This window comes from Lagopus leucura, unplaced genomic scaffold, assembly GCF_019238085.1.
Source record: "Lagopus leucura isolate 7727_CA_CO unplaced genomic scaffold, USGS_WTPT01 Super-Scaffold_100038, whole genome shotgun sequence".
Taxonomy (NCBI): Eukaryota; Metazoa; Chordata; class Aves; order Galliformes; family Phasianidae; genus Lagopus; species Lagopus leucura.
Window position 1 is genome coordinate 4,514,147 of NW_024962287.1, and position 18,126 is coordinate 4,532,272.

The window sequence follows — 18,126 nt, forward strand, 5'->3', positions numbered from 1 at the left end:
ATACGAGGTGGACAGGATGAGAAATGCTTGTATCTGTTGCTGGCTACCCTTATTTTCCACACTTTGGATTGTTATCTTTGATCGTGACCGTCCTTGAGTTCAGTGCATAACCATTATTTTCTGCCTCTGCAGTCAGAATAAGCTTTAATAATCATCATTTTAAATGTAATATGCAAAAATGAATACGCTTGTCCAGCTGATTTTTTTCCTTGTGACATGCATGTGGGTATCAGTGGGTCGTCCTCTATAGCAGAACTATCTGTCTGAAAGTCTTCTCTGTTTGAACTAAATTACTTGTTTTTCTTTTCTTTTCAATTGTATAGTTTTTAAGTGATGATGTTCTGGTTGCTTTAAAATAGAAAACTGCACAAATGTCTTTCACTAAAATGCCAGGTTTGTAATATTATTTTTTTGTCTTCTCCGCATTTGCCTTCCTCACAGCAAAAAGCACTGCATTGCACATTCACTAATTATAAATTCAATCACACAGGATCTGGAAAATCATACACAATGATGGGTACTGCTGACCAACCTGGATTAATCCCTAGACTTTGCAGTGGTCTCTTTGAAAGAGCACAGAAGGAAGAAAATGAAGAGCAGAGTTTTAAAGTGGAAGTATCCTACATGGAGATATACAATGAGAAAGTCAGAGATCTTCTTGACCCGAAAGGGTAGGTAATGTGTGTGTGAACACTGTAGTATGCTGTCATACACTTTTTTTTTTAACATACCAAATTCATTGAATCGTAGAGTCATAGAATGGCCTGGGTTGAAAAGGACCACAATGATCATCTAGTTTCAACCCCCCTGCTATGTGCAGGGTCACCAACCAGCAGACCAGGCTGCCCAGAGCCACATCCAGCCTGGCCTTGGATTCATCCAGGAATTGCCTTAACAGATCCCCTCTAAGGCATTTGGGTTGGATGATTTTCTCTTCCTCCTCATGTCAGTGTCTTTTTATTTTAAATAAAAATAAATCAGTAAGGCTAAAAGCGTGGAGAAAATTCAGTCTAGTGCCAGCTTCTCTGAAGTGACAAAAATGTCTGTGTCAGCGTTGTATGTGTAGATGTAAGGCTTCTTAGTTGCTTTAAGTCCTTGTTCTGTGCTTTATTTTGGTAACTGTAAGACCACCATGTTTGAGATCTATCGTTGAGAAGCTGATTGTCTGTAAATGTTGTCTTACATCAGGTACATGCTTATAAATAACTTTTTTTTTTTCCAACCAGAAGCCGGCAGTCATTAAAAGTTAGAGAACACAGTGTTTATGGTCCTTATGTAGATGGGCTATCCAAACTAGCTGTTGCTAGCTACAAGGTAAGGATCAGTTTTATGAAAGGCTTGTGTTGGCATCCTGTACACTAGGGTACTGTCCCTTAAGCAAAATTATTAACCTACTTCTAATTGCCATGGTAAATGTGGATTTTAGAGCAAGAGAGCTGTACAACTGTTGTACTGTGATCACTGGGGAAAATAGAGTCAATAGCAGAAACTTATTTTCATTCTATGCTGTTCAGTAACTCTCAAGGTCATTGAACTATGTAATGTAACAGCTTTCCTCCCAAATTTAAGATGAGTATAGCGTGTATTAATGAGAGGTGTTGAGTGATTGATTACAGAACCAGCAGTTAGCATAGACAGGCTTTCAGTATCACTTCTTGTCACTTTTTGACACCTACAAGTAGCATGCAGGCACACTGGAAATACAAACAAGTGGTTGTTTACATGACAAGTACTCATTAACATTGCTTGAAACTTTCCTATTGGGCAGTACTATACCTAATTGGGTAGCAAGTATATGCGTATGAATTTGTAGAATGCCCCAGTTTTTAAGAAGTACTGATGTATGATGGGAGAAATCACAAAATCATAGAATGGCCTGGGTTGCAAAGGCCCACAATGCTCATCCAGTTCCAACCCCTGCTGTGTGCAGGTCACCAACCAGCAGCCCAGGCTGCCCAGAGCCACATCCAGCCTGGCCTTGAATGCCTGCAGGGATGGGGCATCCACAGCCTCCTTGGGCAACCTGTTCCACTGCCTCACCACCCTCTGGGGGAAAAACTTCCTCCTCAGATCCAACCTAAACCTCCCCTGTCTCAGTTTCAGACCATTCCCCTTGTCCTATCACTAAAAAATATGGGGTGGAATTCTGCCATTTTAGCAAAACATGAGAACAATGAAGTCCTTGCTTTTGTAGTCTCTCCATGTATTTATCTACCTCTCTTTGTCAGTTTCTGTTCATAACAGATACGTTGCATGCATTTCCGTTTTATGTTGCCCAGCAGCTTTGCATAATTCAGCATACCGAGTCAGAGTGTTCTGTGGTGTGCTTTTAATTGGTTTTGGTTTTCTTCAGCATCATCTACCTAGGTGGGTAAATAAAAGCTCTGAAGAGGTGTTTTACAAGAGCATCCTGAAACAGGGGAGTTACGTATTTCCTAACTACTGCAGTAGCTGAATTTCACAACATTGTTTAATTTCTAGACTGTAAAGGAAAGATAAAAGTAGTTGTTTGTTTCTCACATTGTATGAATAAACAGTGGGAGATGTGGTGGAAGATGCTTGCTAGATTTCACCAACATGAGATTGCTTTGGTAGATAATTGAAAAGCATTGTAATGCAGGTTTGCTTATGGCTGTGAAAATTGTGTCTAGGACATCGAGTCCTTGATGTCTGAGGGCAACAAATCTCGCACAGTGGCTGCAACCAACATGAATGAGGAGAGCAGTCGGTCCCACGCAGTCTTCAAGATTATCCTCACCCACACACTCTATGATGTGCAATCAGGAGTAAGTAAAACATGTTATAAAGTCCAAATGTTAAGTCTGGACACGTGTCTTGTGCTTCAGTGTATTTCATGGGCTATGAAAATGTTGAGTGGAAAAGATCTCTGAAGGTCTTTTGCTGTAGTCTCCCATTCTCATTGTTAGCACTGGACTAGGTTAGCTAGGTTAGCTAGGTGACCTTGTATAGCAGAGCTCTTGTACTGCTCACGTGCTGGCAATCAAATGTAGAGAAATCAGTGGGGGAATCATGTAGGGAAATGTGGTTTTTGCAATGGAAAGCAGAAACACAGGTCCAGAGTTGGAGCAGACATACTGGAGGGTGAAGGAAGCATCTCCTAATCCTAGAATCTAAACAAATGAAACTTGCTTTTAAGCAACAGTTTGTAGTACAGGTTTGGAGGAGAGAATAAATGCATAGTATTTAGATGGAAGACAGGAGTACAAGAAGAACAATTGAGAGTACATGTGGCAATCTCCTTCAAAGGATTATTTCATGTAAGTACATACAAAGGATCAACTTCATAAACAGAAATTCTTGCTAATTTCAAAGTGTGAAAAATACATTTATATGTAAATATTATTTAATCCCTTACTGAAAATGTGAGAAACTAAAATTGAAATTGATCTCTGATACCAAAAGTCTTACGCTTGTGCTCAGGCAATTCTTTAATGTCTCCAAAGCCTTGACAAAATGTTGGCTGTACCTGGAGCAAATATGAAGAGTGCATGTGTACATAATAAAGCTGAAGAAGCACTTAGATTTTCTTCTCCTCCTCACCTCAGTCTCCCATAATCCTCTTATGCAGACAGTTTTCCTCATTCCCTGTTAGGAATTCTTCCCCATTTGCACTTCAGATAGTCAGACTATGCTAAAACTCCCTGGTCTGCCACAACTTGCCTTTTTGTTTTTCCTGTGGCAGTACTGCATGCTGAATGTTTTGCTGTCTGGTCAGCTTGGATGCAAGTTGGTCATTTTGATTGTATTTACTGCGTCTTTCAGTGACTGCTATGTAAATTTTTGCAATCCATTTCTCTGGTTTCCTGTCTGCTGGTCATTTCAGTCCTGGTAATGACCATTTCACAATGGCCTGACACTTACATTGTATTTTGAAAGTTTGGAGCAATGTTTTTGGAAGCATATTGATTGTAGTTACCTTGTTCATTTAGCAAAATGTACTTTGCAAGTGTGATACTGAGGTACTTCTATAATAGATCCTGCAAAAGAGATGATGTAACCAAGTGGTTCTCAATGACCACGTTAGCTCTTCAACTGTAAATTGCTGCATGAAATTTATGGAGTGTTTCAGAATGCCATTTTGGGTCAAGTGAGATAATTGGCAAGAATTATGAGGAATAATGGAGATTTATAACAAAATCCATCACAGAATTAAAACACATACCAGATGCTATGTGTTAACTCAGATGTTGCTAAGGATATAGGAGACTTCTGCAATTATAACCATTTTCATATATTATGCTAATTGTCATGTTCATTCCTACTCACTGAAAATCGGGGATGAAACTTGATATAGAATCTGAGCTTTTTGGATGTTGTTTTCACAATCAAACAAAGGCAGAGACTGTAGACCCCATGGATTCTTTTGATGTGGCTCCTTGGCCTTTGTCCCCTTCTTGATTTAACGTTTGACTGATGTGCCCTATGTTCCCCTCCTCTGGAGATGTCTGGAAGACATCTGACTTCATACTCTCCTGTTTTCATGGAATCATAGAATCACCAAGGTTGGAAAAGACCTGAAAGCTCATCCAGTCCAACTGTTCACCTATTCCCAGTAGCTCCCACTAAACCATGTCCCTCAACACAACATCCAGCCTTTCCTTGAACACCCCCAGGCTCGGTTTTCTGAGCTAGTGAGTTAACACACCATATTGTTCAATCTGTAGCAGGGCTACACCAAGACATGAAGCTTGATTTTTGCTTGAAAAACTGTTGTCAAACCATGTAACTTGATTTTAGTGGTGAACGAATGATAGCTGTTCTCTGGTTCCTTTTGCAGACGTCAGGTGAGAAGGTGGGCAAGCTGAGTCTGGTGGATTTAGCAGGTAGTGAAAGGGCAACTAAGACTGGTGCTGCAGGAGACAGGCTGAAAGAAGGGAGCAACATTAACAAGTAAGAGTTGGTGATTATTTCTTCTCCTTTCATCTTTGTGATTGTGACTGCTAAATGTAGTATCTGAAACAGGATAAAATCAGTGTCAGCTTTTATAGCCTTTTTTCTTCTTCCCCCTCTCTCTCCATCTTGTATTCAGGACTCTTAGATGTTGAATGAGATCTCTGCCTATTTAAAATAGCTGGCATCTGTCTTTCTGTTCTTGTGTTCCTGCAACTACTGCTTAATTGCATGATTATTAAGGCTGAAAACATGTATTGAAAATGAGCAGTTGAGTTTCTGTGAGAAAAGAAGGGTTGAAACTGTACGAGAGGCTTTCCCATTGGAGCTCATTTTTTGAGAGAAAGGGGCAGTCTAAATATGCATTTGCCCTATGAATATTTACACTTGTTAATGGCTGCTTGTGTTCTTGGTGCAGATCCCTTACAACTCTTGGACTGGTTATTTCTGCCTTGGCAGATCAGGCTGCTGGCAAGAACAAGAACAAATTTGTTCCTTATCGTGATTCTGTGCTCACTTGGTTACTTAAAGTAAGTACTTCCATCTGTTATTAAAAAGAGAAATAAAAGAGAGGAGAAGAGTCCCATTCATTGAAACAAAACACTATTCTTTTGCCTTATTTTCTGTTCTTTTTTTATTTTAACTATGCTTGTCTTTGGAAAAGTAGCTGGATAGAAGCCATTGGTACCTTCACAGACTGAATTTCTTGTCTTCTGCTGATGTGTTATGGCCTAGAGAAGAAGGAATTTATCTTTTCTGGGTCAGTTAATGTACAGCTTCACACAGAACCTTGGGGCTGATTTAATTTGGGTTATTGCCACACATAACTGAATTTTACGTACTGGCATGGTTACCTTTGAAGATTTTGATTAAAACTATTAGCTTTTTCTTAATTGTCTAATATATTTACCAATATACTCTACTTTTGTCAGAAGAGTGTAATTGCAGTGTAATTGCAGAGCGTTATCCCAGTTACAGTCTGAGAAACAGGTCAGAAGGATTTTGATTCATCCAAAATGGGCATTGATTTCTCTTCCTTTGGACTGTTTGATAATATGGGGGGAAAATATAAGCCTTTATTGTGATGGCCCTTGAATCTGTGAGGTCTAAATGAAAAACAGAATTGTTAAATACGAGTTTTCTCTATGTCAAATTAAAGGGCAAGGTCTTTTTTTGTTGTTCTTCCAACTTCCTACATACTGTGACCTTAAAAGCATGTAGCCTGCTAATTAAAGTTTTGGAATGCAAATTTGATTTTAGGCATAGAAATGTTCTGAATTTGTCCAGTTCTCTGAATGAGTGGCAAACACAAATGTAGCCACTTCTATGTAAAGAAAAAAACACAAAAATCCAACACAAAATACCTTCTAGTAAAGGTGGTTTTTCTTTTTTTGTCATATTTTACCTGATCACTGGAGTGATCAGAAGAGACTTAGATTTTGAAGGATCATTAAGAGAGGTATGGTATACAGAAGATTTGTTATCAAACACGAACCTCTTGTCCTCCCATTTTGCTCAGAAGCTCTGTGTATTTTGCTGACGGCTGCTATGAAAAATGTAATTTTGAATCTTTAGATTTTTATGTTTCTTACACAGAAATCTTGAAGACTGGGCTAGCTTACCTTAAAAATAACTGCATGCACTTATTGTCATTCTGTTTGTAATGACTGCAAGCCCAGCCTTTCCAGGGCTGATTTGCAGACATTAATGAGAAACTGGTTTACTATTCATCTACCTTTCTTTCTTAATGTTGAGGAAACCAGTGAAATCAGCACAACGGTTTTATATACAGAACTTTATCAGGCAGTCTGCTTTTGGGCTTGAATAGCCACCAGTACAAGAGAAACTTTACCCAGCTTATAATGGATGTATTGTGAATAGGATGTATCACTGTAACAGCTGCCTGTGGAGTTGTGATTTAGATGGTGAGTTAATCCAGTTTTGGAGCCAATTAGTACAGTTGATATGGCTTTATTTGGAAGCAGTGTACCTGGCCAACTCCCCAATACCTTCATCTTTTTATGCAGAACAGGGACTGCAGTTTTTTGCAGAGTGCCATTTCTAATCTTTGCAAGCTGTTGGAGATGAGTCCTGGCTTCTGGATAGGTAGAAATCCCATCAAATGAGTTGTGCTCTCGTCGTGCTCTTTAAACTTTTCATTAGATGCTTTGGAAAAACATTTCTCTGTTACAGCGTGAATCCCTGCAAGGCATGTAAATTGAAATAATTTGAAATAAAGAGTGGCTGCTCCTCAGATGCAGAAAATGTGGAAAGCAGCTAGAAGGCGATTCTTTCTGCTTGACCTCTCTATAAATATCATTACCTGCAAGTTTTAGCCATGCCAGCATACCTCACTGTGCTGAACACAATGCAAATGGGTTTATCCTCCCTAGCTGAAGAGGTGACAGCACCTTTCCATGAGCAGAGACAGCAGAGTTCTAGCAGTGCAGCAGTGAAGCAGCACCAGCTTGTGTGGCCAGTGCTTATCTGACCACTGAAGCAGCCCGGCTGCTGTCAAATGGTTTTAGGCATCACACAGCAAAAAAGTGTCTTAATGACGTACTTAAAGGGCTGTTTTAATGATTGCTAGGAAAAGCTGTGTGTGTGCTTTGTAATTGAAATGGTTAGACAAGCAAGCTAATGTAGTCACGTTGCTCTAATGGCAGTGCATGACCTAGGTTTCGTGGGTTATTAAAGATGAAAGTTAATAATGTGGTCCTTCTCAGAAAGGGTTGTTGAGGAGAAAAAGGAAAATATAAGAACAACAGATTTGCTGCAAAATTTAAAATGAAACGTTTTCTTTTCTGGACTAGCCAAGACTGCAAAACGTAATTTTGCAGTCAGTAGATAAATGGAATGTGTCTTTCCTTCCCCCGCATCCTGACACACTGCCTTGCAGGAATGTGGTTTCACGCCCTTCTTCTGACAACCAAATTCCAAAAGGGCAATTTCTGACATAACTGGGTTCTGATTTGCGAGCTGTGCGAGTAGGGCGGAAGGGCCCATTTTGAAATGGTTACAGAAGTAAAATCAACTGTATTGTTTAAGAGGTCTTCAAGTAATTTAAATAAAACATGTATTGAATTGTATTGAATTCTGAATTTGTTACGATCCTGCCTGAGCTCCTTGAGTATGACATTCTGTAAATGTGCTAAGGAAAAAAAGGGAATTGCAAATAAAAATGTTACTTGATTTACAGGGCTTAGAATATTAACAGTGAGCAGGGGAGCTCAACTGAGGAGCTCTGAGAAGTACATTGCTTTTACTAGTTGCTCCACTCGTCTTCCAGCCATTATTTGCTGCCTAAGTTCACTGGCAGGTTGAATAAAACCAAAAACCAAAGAAACATTCTGTTTTAACTTCATAACCGTGACCACTTTCCAGGACAGCCTTGGTGGCAACAGCAAGACTGCCATGGTAGCGACAGTAAGCCCAGCAGCAGACAACTACGATGAGACCCTTTCGACACTCAGGTACGCAGACCGGGCCAAGAACATCGTAAATCATGCTGTGGTGAATGAGGACCCCAATGCTCGCATTATTCGGGAGCTGCGTGAGGAGGTGGAGAAGCTGAGAGAACAGCTCACAAAAGCAGAGGTAACAAATGTTTGTCTTGGCTTTTGTCCGAGCCACGTAGACCTCGTTTCAGAACTTTTTTACTGAGCTTCTGAAAGCAAAAGCCACAGAACGTTGGTGCATGATACCTACAGGAAATCTCCCTTCGTGCTGCTTCCACTTTGCTTTGGGTTGACGTTGAAATATGGGTGATAATATGAGATACCAGGTTCCCTTCAAACACTCAGTTGAGCTGTTCTGTTTTTATTAGGGGATACAGATCAGAAAAGCAGGATGAAGAGGGAGGCAAGGGGATGGGGTCTAAGGATTGTGCCATTTGTAGGTAGAGCTTTGCTTGTGGGTTTTGAGAATTCACTGTAGCTAATTCCTGCAAGATGTGAGTTGACTTGAACAACGTTTGCTTGCTTACTAGTTTTTACCATTCTAAACTGAATCTCTTACAGGCATTAGATAATATAATGGATATCTGCATAGATTCCTCCTTGAAATTGGGAAGGCAACGTGGACTAAATGCAAGTGCAGTGTGTGCTTGCAGCCCAGAAGGCCAGCTGTGTTCTGGGCTGCATTAAAAAGGGGTGGCCAGCAGGGAGAGAAGGTGATCGTCCCCCACTACTCAGCTCTTGTGGGGTCCCATCTGCAGCACTGCATCCAGGCCCGGGGCCCCCAGCACAGGAAGGACGTGGAGCTCATGGAGCGGGTCCAGAGGAGGCAGTGAGATGAGCTGAGGGCTGGAGCAGCTCTGCTGTGAGGAAAGGTTGAGGGAACTGGGCTTGTTTAGCTTGGAGAAGAGAGGGCTCCAAGGAGACCTCATTGTGGCCTTCCAGTACTTGAAGGGAGCGTAGAAACAGGAGGGGGAATGGCTGTTTGTGAGGGTGGATGGTGATAGGACAAGGGGAATGGTTTTAAACTGAGACAGGGGAGGTTTAGGTTGGATCTGAGGAGGAAGTTTTTCCCCCAGAGGGTGGAGAGGCACTGGCACAGGTTGCCCAAGGAGGCTGTGGATGCCCCATCCCTGCAGGCATTCAAGGCCAGGCTGGATGTGGCTCTGGGCAGCCTGGGCTGCTGGTTGGTGACCTGCACACAGCAGGGGGTTGGAACTGGATGAGCATTGTGGGCCTTTGCAACCCAGGGCATTCTGTGATTCTGTGATTCCATGAAGGCCAATAGCTAGAGCAATTCTGAGTTCTGTTCTCCAAAGTGACAAAGCAGTGCTGATATAATCTGACTGTTGTAATCACAATTTTTCTGCATTGTACAGTATTTTTCTCTTGAGATTGGCAGGGAATTCTGGTTATGATATTACAAATGTCTAATGAATTTTGGATTGTTCCATTTGAGCTAATGAATGTGCAAAGCATCCAGTAAGTGAGCATTGGTTTCTTCAAGGTATCTCATGTTAAATATTTAAGATTTCCCCTAAAATATGAACAACGGACTCTTGAGAAGCTCAAGTACTCCCTATTTGTTTCATCTGTGAGCACTAATGCCAAAATAATGGCAGCTGTCCAAAACAATGAAGTAGTGTTTCCTAAATATGAAGTAATAAATATTTCCATTGCTAAGTATTCAGATCCCACCCCACTTGTCATTTGAGCAGCATTGACAAAGAGCATGGAAAAAACTGTTTAGTTTGCTATCAAGAGGCTGCACAGTAAAGGTCAAAAAGCACATGTTCTTGTTCTCCTTTCAGTTTGTTTCTTTTGTTGCCCATCAAATTGTTCTTACAGAAATGGTGCATAATGGTTCATTTTTAAAATGAACAAAAGCAGTGCCTCATTATGATAGTCGAGTTACATTTTCAAAGCTCATTTCTAAATATAGAGGTCAATAGGTAGGGTTTTTTTCTTCTTTTTTATGTCGCTGTCCTTTTTGTTTCCTAAGGAGCCATGGCAGAACAGAACTTGGCAGTTGACTTTTTTTTTCCCCTGAAGAATAAGATGTTATCCTCTTTTCCCCTTTTCTTTTTTAGTGCACTCATTTTGATCTTTTCTTGCTGGAATTAATGAAGAATGATAGGTTGATGGGCATTGCATAAATACCTACTATCCAAACAGCTTCATATTGTTGTGGTGAAATAATGATGTTAGGAAGTCCATAGGATTCCTGTTTAGGATAGTGCAGAAAGAATATGCCAGTACTGAGACTGGCAGAGGTGAATGTGTAGTGTAAAAACTTTGCCCTCTTTTATATCAGCTTTGGAAAATGCATGTATAGGAACATCTTACTTTTTTTCCAATGGAAAGAAAAAAATCATGCATCCCAAATCAGGTTATATCAACACAGACAATAAAAATATTATGGTGGCATGGCTGTTCAAGGGACTGAGATGTTAGCTACGATTTAGAGGTTGTGCTTACCCAGATCTGCAGTATGCAGGAGACAGATTGTTTCAGATATGAGTCTTTCTGGAAGCTCACATTGGTACAGAAATGAGATTAGCTTGTGTTTGAATATCTTTATGCAAATTTGCCAGCATTGTGTAATTGGTTTGCATTAAAGTTTATAAACTTCCCTTTAGCATCTGTATTTGAAGCTAATTAAACTAACTTTTTGATGGATTCTGCATTTGCATGCAATATGTATTTAAAACAACCCTTTACTTACTGATCGAGTATGCATTGTGAGATGAGTAATGATATGTTTCCTTTTTGCCCCATCTGTGTGAGAGTGATGTGAAAAAAACAAAGCACAATAAGCTTTCTTGTTCCCTTTGCTTTTATTTCTGCAGGCTATGAAATCGCCAGAATTAAAAGAACGACTGGAGGAGTCAGAAAAGTTGATCCAGGAAATGACTGTGACCTGGGAAGAAAAGTTAAGAAAAACTGAAGAGATAGCACAGGTTTGCTGATTTTTCTTTTTCCGTGTCTGTTTGTAATGCTTATAAACAATAGGTTTGCTTCCTTTGTTTGTGTGAATCTCTTGCGGTTATGGGTAAGTAGGTCAAGCTTACTGCCCTTGTAGAAAAACTTCATTTAAATCCTATGATAGCTGGCTGTCTCCCAGATTACTATTCTAGAATGACAATAATAAATTGTCATTCTATGCAAATTAAGAGGTTGTTTGGGAAAAAAAAAAATCCATGGATGAGAGGATTATAGGGATTTTGTGTTCTTCAGACAGCAAAATTGCTGTTTCTCACGAAGGATGGAGCATTGAGAATGTTAAATGCAAGGTTATATACAGAGTGCCTTAATACCGAAGGCAAAGAGCATTCAGAATATTAAAAAATAGAATGTTTGAATTCCTGTTTGTTTTAATGCCTCTTACACCCCTATTTAATGCCTCAGAACATAATTGAAGATGATAGCTATGCTGAAAAATTGTGCAGGACACCAGGATTATTGCATGACACTTCCAATTCTTAGCACACAAATGCTGATGTATATATTTGCAGTCGGGAACACTGAAGGGGGAGAACTATTGAAAGGTGATGAATAGCTTGTAAGAAAATTGAGCCTCCAATACAAAGCCCTTTTTGTAGGTGGCATGATCAGAATAGGCTTTGACTGGAGTTTTAAAGATCCATTGTAAGAAATATTCTTTCAAATAAGAGAGCTTCCTGTCTTTCAGAGCAAAATCATACCATGGAGCACCCTGTGTATAAGGGTGAAATTCAATAACAATAATAATTCTGATCTCATTTTACGCAGCAATTTGTAGGTGTAGAAATCCCGAGTATGCAAGGAGGTTGATCAAAATAATGAGATCAACGCTGCAGAATAAATCTGCCTTGATGTCTGCATACAGCTACTTGCTTTGGTGTTCTTCTTCATCTGAATTCTCAACCTGCTCTGAGCCTTGCAGCTGTAGAGGAAGTGAGGTTTGTTCAGAGGAAGGATGAGGACCAGTGTTTGTGCAGTAGTGGGCTTTTCATATGAAACAGGGAGGGCTGTGCCATATGAAAGCCAGTAGAAGGAACCTTCTCACATCATCATCAGGCTTACACGAGCCCAAGGCTAAAGGCATTTATATTATGGTTTGTCATGTGGTTTTATTCCTAGCCAGCCTCCACTACCATCTGCCTGACAAATTTCAGTGGTAGAATGTAGAGATAATTGTAAATCCTTGAGAAGGATCATTCCTCATGAAGAATAAGAACTGCTGAAGAGGCACTTGATAGAGCTGGAGGGACAATAAGGGTTCAAAGCCTTAAAGACAAGGCAATTTTTTCATGTCTTCACAGAGTATCTCACATACTTCTGATGTATTTTACATTCTTCAGTTACTCAACAGTAGGTATTGATCAAAAGTTAATGGAAACTGGCTCATTTTCTTTATGTGAACCCTTTGAGTTTTAGACCATGGGCAAGGTCTCTTTTCTTTATCTGTGACTGTAGATGATTTGGAATGATGTAAACATCAGAGCCTGGCACTGGTGATAGAAAAGAAAGCTTTGACATCACATTTCAGTTTTCCTCTGTTCTTTGTTTTGCTCTCTCATCGCAAACGCACATGAATTTTCCTTTCAAGGACGCTGTTGGTTTCATGGTGTGTAGGAAGACAGGGTAGAGAAAATGAAGAGGGAGTTGTGCTTGCCATTCTTTGCAATTTTACTCTTGGTTAGAGCAGATAAAGCTCTGATGTGTAACAGAGAATTATACTGGATACTATGGCATGGCAATTTTTTTAATGCAGTGCAAACTCATAAGTAAAGTTCAGAGTCATAATGAACTCCCCTCCATTATTCCTATATAATCTCTTCTAAATGTTTTTTATTAAGTCTCAGTGGCACAGATAAAGCTGTTGTGAGTCTCTCATATTTTTACTTATTTTATTCTTCCATTTTTGATTCCATTTAGTAATTCCCTGAGGAGCCTCCCATGTTTTTGTTTTTTTAATTTTGTTTGCTGTTGTGGATAGGGAGTTTCATTTCACTTTCAGTTTCCATATGATCCTTGGATCAATTCTCAGTATTCATCTCTTTTTCTTTTCTGTAGAAGAATCCCTTTCTGTTTTGTTTTCTCTTTAAGACAGAAATGCTTAATGTTCCTATTTCCCTGCTTTAGTCTTCACCCTACCACTTCCCTTTGAAAGATGTACTTTTTTTGCACAGTAATGCTTTGTTGTGGAATTCTATGAAGTCCATTGACAAGAACAAAACATCATCCAAAATGGTACTATTCTTGTTCAGCAGGAAGTGTTATTTGCATAGCTTAAATAGAAGGTTGTTGGGTTTTGGTCGTTTTGATTTCTAAGAAATAAAAGATAGACGTGGAACTTGATTTGGCAGGGTGTTGACTTAACTTTGAGCCTTTTTGCTCGAAGAAGAAAATAAAGGGCTGAAGAGAGGGCTTTGTGGTAGTGTTTGCTGTTCAGTGAGGTCACGGAGAAGCTCCTACAGTACTGCAGTGTGCTGCCTTCAGCTGTTGTCATTTTGCACTGAGCGGATGCAACTGTGTGAGACCACAGCACGTAGCACTCCGAGTCCAGAGGTAGAAGGGCCAGAGAAATTGCAGACATCCTGCTGTAAAGTTTGCTACAGCTCAGGCTTTTGCGTCTCATCTATCGCAGAAGAAAGAGCTGCCTTTTTCAGGAGGAGCCGCCCTTCGTTTTGCCCTGTCAGTTTTGGCAGGTAGGAATGTGTTTCCTAGGGACTGGACATCAATCAGCCTGTTTTTTTTTTATGGCAACTCTCTTACAGGAACGTCAGAAACAGTTGGAAAGCCTTGGCATATCGCTTCAGTCTTCTGGAATAAAAGTGGGGGATAATAAATGCTTCCTGGTGAATTTGAACGCAGACCCAGCTCTCAATGAACTCCTGGTATACTATTTAAAGGTAAAAATAAATATTGATGTATTATTTTTTTTTCTATCAGAAGTAGGACTCTAATGCTATTGACACAGATGTACAAGTATTATTACAATGCATATCTGAAGCAAATCCGTGCTATTCACTGCTTCATTTAAAGTAGTGTGAATGTGACCTTTTTACTTCAAATGTAGTTCTCTGTCACAGAGGAGAGTTTGGGGTTTATGTATATGTATACATGTATTTATATATTTAAATATATGTATTTGTAGAGTCATAGAATATCCCGAGTTGGAAGGGACTCATGCGGATCATTCAGTCCAACTCTGGAAAGATTTACATATTTAAAGAAATTTTGAGGTGTTCTCTTTTATAAATTATCTTGCATTTTTCAAACATCACAGAATTTTACCCAGAGAAATGATTTGTATAAGGATTGACCATATCAGTAATCAGCTTGCTACCGCATGTGTAATCAAAATTCTGAGTTCTGATTTCAGCTTATCAGATGTATTTTTATTCCTTTTCATGCAGCTCACCAGGAGTGAAAATCAGGTTCTGTTCTGCCTATGCATTTCTCTACACTGATGTGCAGTGCCCGTTACTGATGTCAAACAGGAAATGTATGATGTGGCTTTTGGACTCTGCCCTATGACAACTGGGCAGTTTGTTCTACTTTAACTAACCACACAGATGTGATCTGGAGGCAGGAGGTGAAATGAGAGGCAGCTCTTTTAAAGTCACAATTAGAATACAAACTCTAATAATCTGACAGCACAAAAACTCTGGCAGTTTAAGCTTCACATTAAATCATTCTCTTTGAAGTGGTGTGTGTAACTCTCAAAGCAGCCACACATTAGCAATGGGGCTGGAAGGTGGTTTTGTTTCAGGCTGTCTGTGATCCTCTTTTCTATCAGTCATCTTATCGTTGCTCTGTGGTGTCTCAGTGAGAGCAAAGGAAAACTTTTCCGTTGTGTTCTTTGCTTTAAAAAAAAAAAGAAAAAAAAAGACAGAACAGCTGAGCTGAGATTTTGGGAGAAAAACTGAAGGTGCTTTGCCTGTAGGTATCCAGAGTGTGACTCAGGCTGCTAAATCAGCCTCAGCACTGACCATTATGGAAGCAGAGCCAACCTCTGTGGTGTTTGTTGAGAACACATAACAAGAACTCACTGAAGACTTCTTAGGCATCTTACTGACGTTTTCCTTGATGTGTTCTTTCTTATAAAAGCTCCGAAGAAGAGCTTCACCTCACTTATCTATTGTGTCTACTCCTCAGCAGTTGCTTACAGATGCCTAGAGATGCCTCAAAAAGAAATAGATGAACTGGAGCACATGCAGAGTGCTTCTTCCTCGGCCAAGTTCCTTGTCCCTCGATACTTCAGGGATTGACTAAGCCAGAGGATGATCTAAATGGAACCTGTGTAATAGCCCTGGGTCTAACCACTGTGAACCTGCCTTAATTCCTCTTTGAACTCCTTTATTCTTTTGGCTTCCACGACATCCTGAGGCACTGAATTCTACGGTTTAATTATAGAAACTTCTTCATATTTGGATGTAACTGTTAGCTGTGAAATTTCCTGTGTGCTCCCTTCTTGTTGCTGTAAAAAATAGTGAGGATTTGTGTGCAATGTTTCATTCCCCTTTTCCCCTTTGCAGGAAGTATTGAACAGCTTTCAGATTTTGGAAGTTAATTTTGAAGTTATAGCCAGAAGGAAAATGGCTGTACACTACATTAGTGTAGCACTGATGAAACTTTGCAACCCATTGCTAACATCTGAATTAATTTTCCTAGGAGCACACGTTAATAGGATCAGACAACTCTCAAGATATCCAGCTATGTGGAATGGGAATTCTTCCTGAACACTGCATTATAGACATCACCCCAGAAGGACAGGTTATGTTAACACCTCAAAAAAACACCAGGTAAAGGCACAGATCTAGCTGTGTAACAATTGTAGTTTTATCTAGCATTTGATGATCAATGGGCAAAAAGATAACTGAAAAACCACACTCTTCCACTGGGTAGGAAGTAAGAAAGTCTCTTGTATTTTGCTTGAGGTTTTGTTTGAATTGTTATCTACTCTTCTGTCAGCTCACATATTTCATTCTGAAGAGATTTCTTTCACTGATGGCATTTATAATTTAAGTTTTCAAAGAGAGGATGTGTGAATTGCTTATGCTTTCAGCAAGTAGATACACACTGATTTGCAGCTGTGTAGATTTAACTCTATCAAAATTTGAATTAATTTTCTAGGAAATCTGTTGGTATGCAAAGAGCAGCTGAAGCATTTGTTGCTTTATTTGATTAAGTAGCAGTACTTGAAAAGCAGGTGGTATATTCAAACTGATCACAAAATGACATGCAGTGTCAGCACCTCCAGTAATTTATTGCAAGAGTCACAAAATTCAAGAATTTCACTTCTATCCTGGTTCATATTTGATCCTGCTGTGAGATGGCACGAGGTGACATCCTGAGATTCCCTTCAGATTTGTTATCCTATTTTGAGAGATCCTATTTTGGGGCTTAATCTGGCTCTGAAATAGAGGCAGTTTCTCTAATTTGCTTATTGTCTTTGAACTGTTTATGTACCAAAATTCTCCTAAGGCTTATTCAAAGATATGTCTGTATTTCAAAGCAGTGAGAGAAGTATTTATTTCCAGTGACATTTGTTTCCTGCTTTCTCATCTTCAAGGCCATGTCTCCGGACATTGATGTAATATCTATCCAAAAGTAGTGAATTCTGCAGAGCTTAAACAATCAAAAGAAGACACAGGGCAGATGAGTGAAGTTTCTTTAGATACAAGAAAGAAATTCTTCACAATGAAGGTGTTGAGGCCCTGGCAGAGGCTGTCCAGAGAATCTGTGGGTGCCCCATCCCTGGCAGTGCCCAAGGCCAGGCTGGACAGGGCGTTGGGCAACCTAGGCTGGTTGGGGGTGTCCCTGCCATAGGATTGTAGTAGGTTGTAATCCACAAACCTGTTTTCCTGCTTTAACAAGCTACATTAAAGCAAGCAGTACCAGAATGAGAAAATACTTCCTATTGTGGTTTTGTCATGGTTTTACTTTAGCCTTTCATCTTTTCGCAGGACTTTTGTGAATGGTTCTGCTGTTACGGGTCCTATCCAGCTGCATCATGGAGACAGAATACTATGGGGAAACAACCACTTTTTCAGGTAAGAAGGAAATTAAATTAATTGCAAGTTTGAACCAGCTTACTTTTTCACTTCACGGTATAAGTAAAAATATGAATGGAGCATGCAGGCTACAGAGGAAGGTATCACACCCAATGTTTGATTTGAATAGTTTGCCCTTTGGATTTTGCATCAGTTTCAGGCCTGTGTTATACAGTGATATCAGTCTTACAAGGTCACTGTGTTCTCTGTTCCCTGGAATTCCAGCTCTAGCCATACCTCAGACCTTCCTGTGTCAGACAGGAACACTGGCAGAAGTTTTCTGTGTAGGACTGTATGTGTGAGACCCTCTGTGGCTGGTCTGAATTACGTTAAAAATCAGGACATTTAAATGACAATCTGAAACATAATTGTTTTCTTTTATACTTGCCTCTATTTTATTTATATATTTGTCTTTTATATTTATATTTTCATATGTTTTTATTTGTTTTTCATATTTTATATTTTGTAATGCTCAAGAATATAATAAGAGTAATATATATTTAAGAACATTTATCTCTATTCTTTGTTTCCTGTAAATTATTTTGGTGTGGGAAAAAACAGTAGTTATAGAAGCTATGTGATCAGTGCTTTCAGGTGGTCTGCACTATCAGAGCATAATGTCAATTACTTTTCCTTGAAGTCCCTTATTTACTCTGAGGAAAATCATGCTTCTAATCAACAGACAAGATCAACAGATTTCAAAAGGGAAAAATCTA

The 18,126-nt window shown here is 39.6% G+C and overlaps 1 protein-coding gene across 5 annotated transcripts in view; it reads left to right on the top strand.

Moving 5' to 3' along the window:
* KIF13B (kinesin family member 13B) overlaps window positions 1-18,126 on the top strand; it is a 125,286-nt gene that overhangs the window by 52,754 nt on the left and 54,406 nt on the right. For 4 of the 5 annotated variants that reach the window (XM_042883459.1, XM_042883463.1, XM_042883460.1 and 1 more), the window contains exons 6-15: window positions 491-671; window positions 1,227-1,314; window positions 2,652-2,786; window positions 4,799-4,911; window positions 5,330-5,441; window positions 8,296-8,508; window positions 11,216-11,326; window positions 14,129-14,263; window positions 16,029-16,159; window positions 17,324-17,410. In XM_042883459.1, coding sequence (XP_042739393.1) covers window positions 491-671; window positions 1,227-1,314; window positions 2,652-2,786; window positions 4,799-4,911; window positions 5,330-5,441; window positions 8,296-8,508; window positions 11,216-11,326; window positions 14,129-14,263; window positions 16,029-16,159; window positions 17,324-17,410 — 1,306 coding nt within the window. The remainder of the gene's footprint in view (window positions 1-490; window positions 672-1,226; window positions 1,315-2,651; window positions 2,787-4,798; window positions 4,912-5,329; window positions 5,442-8,295; window positions 8,509-11,215; window positions 11,327-14,128; window positions 14,264-16,028; window positions 16,160-17,323; window positions 17,411-18,126) is intronic. The other variant, XM_042883461.1, reaches the window with a different exon arrangement.